The 8,925-nt window shown below is 41.8% G+C and overlaps 1 protein-coding gene across 1 annotated transcript; it reads right to left on the reverse strand.

Moving 5' to 3' along the window:
• Positions 1-834: 834 nt before the first annotated feature.
• On the reverse strand, positions 835-3,676 carry LOC147883806 (pentatricopeptide repeat-containing protein At4g39530-like). Its single transcript, XM_087398638.1, has one exon. It carries the CDS (start codon positions 3,633-3,635, stop codon positions 870-872), a length of 2,766 nt encoding a protein of 921 aa, XP_087254764.1. The 5' UTR covers positions 3,636-3,676; the 3' UTR covers positions 835-869.
• Positions 3,677-8,925: the final 5,249 nt, after the last annotated feature.

Below are 8,925 nucleotides of genomic sequence, written 5' to 3' on the forward strand. Positions count from 1 at the left end.
GCCACTTACTATCTGCAAAGCGTACCATCAAATTATTCATTTGTCATACTTGTAGAGCTTGAGGTCTACTGGAAGTTGACCACCCATAGGAATATAGCAACCTATGAGAGTACTAATAAATAAAAATATTATTTAAAACTTAAACTCTCCATCATATTATCATGTCATAATTTTTTTAATCAAAGATACATGCCTTAGAAGATATAGCACCTTCTTAAGCCAGAAAAGATACAGATACAATAGCCTTAGTAGCAAACATCTAGTACAAATACGAGAACTAGCTCATAGAAGACTGTCCACCTTAAATACTAAAAGTAGCTCATAGAAGACTTTGTCCACAAGGGAATTCAATATACTGGGGATGAATCTGTAATAAGACAAAATGCAAACACCACACTTCAAAAAATCATGAAAAAGTCACAGAACTGTACTTTGCAGAAATCAAATGTCGTTTGAGGTCTTCTAATATGAAGAAGAGACTGGATTTCTAGAAATTCACAACCTTGTTCACTAAAACACACATTATCCCAACTCTCATCCTTTCATTCTCCTGATTTGAGTCCGCCTCACCTATGTTTCTGTGATCCTAGCATCAACATTCAAGTAAGAGGAATAAAGGCTACCATGGTTACACTAGGATTACCAATAGTCCCCTCTCTGTTCTTGAAAACATGAAAGCGGTTAGTATCTCTGACAGAATAGTTCAGTGCTCTACTTTGGATTAAGTGCTGTAGCCAAATGACAGTCTCTGCAAACCCAAAGATTTTTTAAAACATGTATGGGTACCCCAAAGATTTTTTAAAACATGTATGGGTACCCCCTTGGGTGTACTAATCAGGGCACAAGCGATAGCTAACTTCTCACTGTGCTCAAATTAACTCAAATTCCTTTAGATTATCATATATGTCCTGGGACAGCTGATGCAAATCTGGTACATATCCTTCTTCCCTTATTTTGAAAGAAAGATCTTCTAGCTTTGCATATGTACAATTGGTTTGGGAATGTCCTTCATCCCCTACCAAAAATGAATGCACAACTCCACCAACATTAGTCCACCTCTTTCCTGGCTTCTTCCATGCTTGTTCTTCAAATCTCATTAACTCAACCTGCTTAGCCGCCTCCTGCATGTGAGCATCTGCATAGATGTTAGACATCAAGACATAAGCTGCAGCATCCTTCTTGTCCAATTCCACTGCATGTTCAAAGGCCCACCTTCCAAGCTCCACATTCCCCCACTTCCGACAAGCACCCAACAGAGTGTGCCACAACACGGGATTAGGATCGAACAGCATCTCCTTTATCATCGCTACTGCCTTGTCTAATTGGCCTGCACGGCCAAGGAGATCAACCATGCAAGTATGGTGCTCAATTGTTGGAGTGATGCCATATTCTTTGCTCATGGACTCAAAGTATGTCTGGCCATTCTCCACTACACCTGTGTGACTGCATACAGTAAGAATGCTAAGGAATGTGACCCCATCTGGTTTTATGTCTTCTGCTTTCATTCTGTCAAGCATAAGAAAAACTTTTTCGCTCTCTCCTAGCTGGGCATACCCTGTGATAAGTGCATTCCACGAGACTGCATCTCGAACTGGAAGTTTGTCGAACACTTCCTGTGCTTTTGCAAGCAAGCCACAATTGGCATACATATCAACCAAGGTGCTACCAACAAAAGGATTTGTTTCAAACAACCCCTTTCTCCCAATCTCAGCATGTATTTCTCGTCCCTTGTCTATGGCTCCTATGCTGCCACAAGCTTTCAAGCTGCAAACAAATGTGACCGCATCAGGAGAGAGGCCCTCCAATTGCATCTGTTCGAAACAGTTCAGAGCATCCTGACCAAGGTCATTTTCAGCATACCCTGCGATAAGTGCATTCCATGAGACTGCATCTCGGACTGGAAGTTTGTCAAACACTTCCTGTGCTTTTGCAAGCAACCCACAATTGGCATACATATGGACCAAGGTGCTACGAACAAAAGGATCTAATTCCAACAATCCCTTTCTCACAATCTCAGAATGTATTGCTCGGCCCTTGTTAATGGCTCCTATGCTGCCACAAGCTTTCAAGCTGCAAACAAATGTGACCGCATCAGGAGAGACGCCCTCCAATTGCATCAGTTCAAAACAGTTCAGAGCGTCCTCACCAAGGTCATGTTCGGTATACCCTGCGATAAGTGCAGTCCACGAGACTGTATCTTGAACTGGAAGTTTGTCAAACACTTCCTGTGCTTTTGCAAGCAACCCACATTTGGCATACATATCAACCAAGGTGCTACCAACAAAAGCATCTCTTTCCAACAACCCCATTCTTGCAATCTCAGCATGTATTTCTCTGCCCTTGTCTATGGCTCCTATGGTGCCACAAGCTTTCAAGCTGCAAACAAGTGTGACCGAACTTGGAGAGACTCCCTCCAATTGCATCTGTTCAAAACAGTTCAGGGCATCCTGACCAAGGTCGTGTTCGGCATACCCTGCGATAAGTGCAGTCCACGAGACTGCATCTCGAATCGGAAGTACGTTGAACACTTCCTGTGCTTTTGCAAGCAACCCACACTTGGCATACATATCAACCAAGGTGCTACCGACAAAAGGATCTTTTTCCAACAACCCCATTCTCGCAATCTCAGCATGTATTTCTTGGCCCTTGTCTATGGCTCCTATGCTGCCACAAGCTTTCAAGCTGCAAACAAATGTGACTGCACTTGGAGAGATGCCCTCCAACTGCATCAGTTCGAAACAGTTCAGAGCGTCCTGACCAAGGTTGTGTTCAGCATACCCTGCGATAAGTGCAGTCCATGAGACTGCATTTCGAACTGGAAGTTTGTCGAACACTTCCTGTGCTTTTGCAAGCAACCCACACTTGGCATACATACCGACCAAGGTGCTACCAACAAACGGATCTCTTTCCAACAACCCCATTCTCACAATCTCAGCATGCATTTCTCGGCCTTTGTCTATGGCTCCTATGCTGCCACAAGCTTTCAAGCCGCAAACAAATGTGACCGCACTTGGAGAGATGCCCTCCAATTGCATCTGTTCAAAACAGTCTAGTGAGTCCTGACCAAGGTCATGATCAGCATACCCTGCGATAAGTGCATTCCAGGAGACTGCATCCCGAACTGGAAGTTTGTCGAACACTTCCTGTGCTTTTGCAAGCAACCCACACTTGGCATACATATCAACCAAGGTGGTACCAACAAAAGGATTTCTTTCCAACAACCCCATTTTCGTAATCTCAGCATGTATTTCGCGGCCTCTTTCTTTATCTTTAAGCCTGGCACAAGCCTTTAGTAAGGCCACGAACGTATACCCACTAGGATGTATACAATCCTCCTGCATTTTTTGGTGCAGTATGAAGGCATGCTGTAACTCCCCACATTCAATATAACCTGTGATGAGAGAAGTCCAGGAATACTCATTCCGATCAACTAACCTATCAAAAACCTGCTGGGCATCACACATGCTTCCAACTTCCACCAACATTGGGACGACGTAATTCCCGAGTGACTTATGAGCTTCCAGCCCACTTTTGCGCAGGTAGGCATGCAAGCGCAGGGAATACGCTGGATTTTTGTGCTTTCTGCACTTGCGCAAGATGCATGTCAAGTTTTCAACCAAAGGCGGATGCGGCATTCGTTCCAGAGAAGCGAGAGCCTCCTCTAAGCTAAGCTCTGAGAGTTGTCCTATGGGGCTGTGCATGGCCTTGTTTGCAGTCTCCATTTTCTGGAACGTGCTTTTAACCCAACCTGAATTGTACCAGGCGTCTATTACCCAACTTGAATTGTACCAGCCGTCTATCCATAGCGCGTTTCTGCTTGAAATCTGGGGCTCTTGGGTGTGTCTGCTACAGGTGACAGCAGACGCGTCAGCATTCAATCTACAGTAATTGAGTTCAGCTCGTCATACACGTACTTTTCCGTTTCGATTGTCAAACCAATGGGAGGGATCGGTGAAGTCCTCCTTCCATAAGCGCTCGGTACTTGATCTACATGCTTTTGCAGAAGTGTTTCGGTGTCTCTTGTATGGTACAGAGGAGTTGTCGACAAGAACTAAAGCATTGGCACATGGCCGTGTGAAGGCATTTGGCAAAGTGAGACGGCAGACTGACAGACAACATGCGAAATGAACTGAACTGCGCTGTGGAATAAAGAAGCGAGAAATCACATTTCAATGGCCAAGGTTGAAACTTTGAAGCGAAGAAGTCTTTAGTCTTTGGCCTAACACTATGTCATCGAATCGGAGTTGCTCCTCACTTTTAACCTCCTATGAGCATAGCATGTTGACGTTTGGTATTGTGGTCTTTGTGAACTTGTCTATGTTTTCTTCATGATATCTACATTTGCATGGTCTGGCCATGCTTGCCCTTGTTTTCTTCATGAAATCGGCATTTGCTTGGTCTGCATCAGGATGGAATCTTTAGTGTGGTTGCACGAGACATAAAGCAAGCAAGATTCATGGTAGAAAAACATTGGGTCTTCATGCTCGCTAAAGGGGACAAAGCATATTATGTGTGGTTTTTAAAGTTTCTTTTCTCTACCGTTGATCGTCTTGAAGTTGCTTGCGTAGTTAGCTGAGCAAATGCTTTGCAATGATGGTCAATGCTTGGTGTACTTCTAGATAATGTCTTTATAGAAGATGTTCGTATCATGGTCTGCCAAGGTTTGCAAATTTGCTTTTCATTTTAGCAATAGTGTCCTATTCTCTTGGAAATTGGTGTTGATAAATGTGAATTGTCTTGTCAGTGGTAGTGACAAAGCGATGTAGGCAGCTTGTTGCAAGTTGAGCTCTTGAGTGTTTATCATTATGCTACCAATATACCACAAGCATTCAATTGTGCTCAAGTTGTTTTTCATGCTATATTCAAATGCCTCCTTCATTGCTCTTGTTGTTGTGTTGTCTATCTTCATCATGTATGATGTGCAGTATGCTGCCTTATCGTGTGCATTTAGGACGAACTGTATGTCGGGATTTGTGTCCCATAGGGGGGATAATGCAGGGTTAAAGTTATTGTAGATATCTTTTGGCTCCCTCTTCATTAAGATGATTGTTTTGTTGTAGAGTGCCTTAATGCATCGATGTATATGCTCTCTGTTGTCCCTAGAAGTTGTTGCCAATCATCAAATGTAGTTCTTGTGCCTTGTTTGAGGTCAAGAAATGCTTTTATGATCTTGTTTATGAGGTTTTGGAGGTCTTGCTACCGTGATTCCAATTGTTTATCGACTACTTGCAAGACATAAGTGTTTTGCGAGGGAGGCTTTGGGAAGCCATACCTACATGTCCTATTGTTTCTCTTAAGGATGGTGGTGGATCTATGCATTGCAGAGTAATTCTTCCAATTGGTTGTTGTCTACGGTTATGTATGTGTCAATGAAGGAGAGAACATCTGCAGTCAATGATTGTTCCGCCCTTCGTGCATCTTCAATGCATAGCAATCCATGATCATGTTGGCTCCATCTATGTTGAAATATATGGAAGAGGTGGCAAATGCGATGGCTCAATTTCATTGCGGCATCTGGTGCAGATCGAGATTATTTTTTCCACAAACAGTTCAGAAGCTTGGGCCATCATTTTTTTCCACATGAGAATGTGACGAAGAATGTGGGAGGGCCAAGTTGATGAATCATTGCAAATACGTTTTTCTTTGTGCGTAGAGCTTTGAAGTCTTCATAGAGAATACGAATCATCTCAAATGTGAATACGAATTCTTCAAATACGAATCATCTTTGACGTTTTTATAGCCTATTCTTGAGTTTAAAAGATGCTCAATGTTTGTGTCTTCACCAACATCTTCTAATTGGACCAAAGTTGACAACAAGATTTTTAGCACTATTATCTTCATCATTTTGAAGAACAAGTTTTCTATGTTTCTTGTGAATCTTCTGTCTTTGTTCATCAGCTCCCACCTTGCAATTTTTTGATAGTTATGAGAACACAATTTGTGGTAAGGTCTTTGTTGTCCAAAGAACAATGTTGGGAAGACATCTCCTTGTAAAAGGCATCTTTGGACAGGTTGAGTCGTGAATGGCCTTTACATGGGGCAACATGTGTGATGGAATCACTGTAATCAATGACTTGATGTGCATCATACAATCCATGAAGAAGTGTGTTTGTTTTGAGTGTGTCATCATCTATAGTGTCATCCATGGTAGCAGCATGTGGAGGGCTCTGGCACTCTCTGCTACTACAATGAATTGATGTGCATAACCCTATCACTATTGAGCATGATATTGCTCTCACAAGATAACTGTAGCGTCCCTAGCAGCTCATGGAGTACCTTTATTGTTAGAAAAGGTTGAATAGCACAAATCATATAGCATGGTTTGCACTCTAACTTCCTCTTAATCCCTATCAGCATGCATGCATCATCACTACGAAATCGCAACAATACTTGTTGTTGTTTATCAATGCTTGCTACCACATGTCAATGCTTGCCATGCCATTTATGAGCTTTCATTTAGTCTGAATTCTTCTTCATTGTTTATTTCTTGGATATGTGCAAATGGTATTCTTAGTGATACCAGCCATGCTTCAATTGTATTGAGTTTTTCAATATTGACGGTCCTTGCATTCATCTTCAATGTGGAATACACAAATAACTTTGGTAGGACACCAAGAGCTAGCGACTTCATGAGGCTCTTGCACACATACATGCTCTCTGTGGCAAGGTCCTTGGCATTTCCCTATAATGCAGTGGTGATTTTAGCGAGAGCAACTTGATTTGGCTTTTCCACTTATGATAAGAAACCTGAATCCTCGAGGGCTTCTGTGCATTTTGTTCCACCCGACCACGGATTCCTTTCCTTGGAGCCACCTCAACCTTCTTTCTTTTTTTGGCTCCCTCTAGAATCCTCCCTCCTAGCCCAATACCTCCCAAGTGGCCATCCCTCATGGTGCCATGTGTCCAAGTGGGCCTTACCATTAAACCCCTCTTTAGGTTCAACTAATGCACCCTTCCATTAATTACCTAGGCCTAGGATTTCCCCCTAGACCCTATTAGCCATATAGGTAAGTATTGTCAAGCCCTCGTGGTTTCCCCCTTATACCGATGTCACGGTATCATAGTTGACGTAACATTCCCTCCCCCTTAAGAATTGTTTACGTCCTCGAAAACAAAATTGGGAAACCTCCTTTGGAGATTGCTTACCTTTTCCCATGTTGAACTCTCTTCAGATCTATCTTTCCACTTAATCAGACATTCTTTCCATATAGTATGTCGCATTCTTTTTTCTTGTGTATCTAAAATTCTTTCTGGTTCATGTGGTAAAGCTGCGGGTTCAATAAGTTCAACTAGGACTTCATTTCCAATGAGATTATCATCATCTCCTAATTTTCTTTTTAGCCTACTAACATGAAAAACTGGATGTACTCTACATCCCTCAGGTAAGGCTAATTTGTAAGCAAGTTCTCCAATCCTCTTAAGTATTGTGAATGGTCCACAATACCTACGAGATAACTTCGGACATTTACCTATTTTTAGAGATACTGAAGATTCAGGTACCTTAAGGTAGACTTTCTCATTTACTTCAAACTCCAACTTTCTACGGTGGGGGTTTGCATAACTTTGTGCTCTATCTTGAGCTCTTCTTATGCTATCTTTATCTAACTTAAGCATTTGATTCATATCCTCAAGAAAGTCTTTGGCTGCTTGAACCTTCTCTTTTTCAAGTCCCACTGTCATTGGGGCTCTAGGTTGAAATCCATACATCATCATGAATGGACTAAAACCTGTAGCTGAATGTTTGGCACTGTTATATGCAAATTCTAATATGGGCAAATAGTGTTTTCAATTAGTTTGCCATTTATTTACATATGCTCGAAGCATATCCTCAATGATTTGATTGACCCTTTCAGTTTGACCATCACTCTGTGGATGATCCGCGATGCTCATATTCAATGAAGTTTCCAACCTCTTAAACACAGCCCTCCAAAAATGGCTGTTAAATTTGCTATCCCGATCACTAACAATACCGGCGGGTAGCCCATACAGTCTATAGATATGCTCCACAAATAGCCTAGCTAATTCTGGAGTTTTAACATCTTCACTAACAGGAACAAAATGAGCCATCTTGGTCAACCGATCCACAATTACCCACACAGAGTTGTGCCCCGTCTGTGTCCTAGGTAGTCCCACAATAAAATCCATGGAGATACTTTCCCATTTGCCAGATGGAATCTCCAATGGGTGTAGGAGACCTCCTACCTTAAGGCGTTCAGCCTTATTGACCTAGCATTTTTGGCACTTCAATACATAATCTTGGACGTCCTTTCCTATTCCATGCCAAAAGAATTGTCTTTTTAGAAGTACATATGTCTTCTAAATTCCCGGGTGTCCAGCACTCGGACTATCATGACATTTAAAAAGGATTTGGTGCCTAATGTCATTATCATCCGGGACACATACTCTGCCCTTGTAGAGTAGGTAGCCATCTTCAATAGTATATTTTCTCCACTTGAGTCCTTTATCACCAACCTATGGTATGTCGCCATTTCCATGCGACTCCTCAGTGAAAGCCTCTCGATTAGTTGGATCCCTGTTTTTAATTACTTTCCATATATCAGAGAAGTGAGGATCAAATTCACATTTCCCTTTTAAGGACTCTAGGAAATCATTTTGAAATTGAATAAAACTCAATTCATTAACAATTGGCATTCAGCTAAGACAGTCTGCTACCACATTAAACTTCCCTTTCCTATATGTCAATTGTATATCAAACTCTTGCATTAACTCAACCCATCTAGCTTTTCTACCTTTAAGCTCTGGCTGATTATAAATCCATTTAATGCTTTCTTGATCAAAGATGATCTCAAATTTTGCACACTGTATAAATAGTGCCTCCACTTCTTTAAAGCATAGACTATAGCATATAGTTCTTTTTCATATGCCGAGTAATTCCGTTGGACACGATCTAGTTTTTTGCTTTCA

This window comes from Dipteris shenzhenensis, chromosome 27 (assembly GCF_047967505.1).
Source record: "Dipteris shenzhenensis isolate YYH24624 ecotype China chromosome 27, Dip_SZ_1.0, whole genome shotgun sequence".
Taxonomy (NCBI): Eukaryota; Viridiplantae; Streptophyta; class Polypodiopsida; order Gleicheniales; family Dipteridaceae; genus Dipteris; species Dipteris shenzhenensis.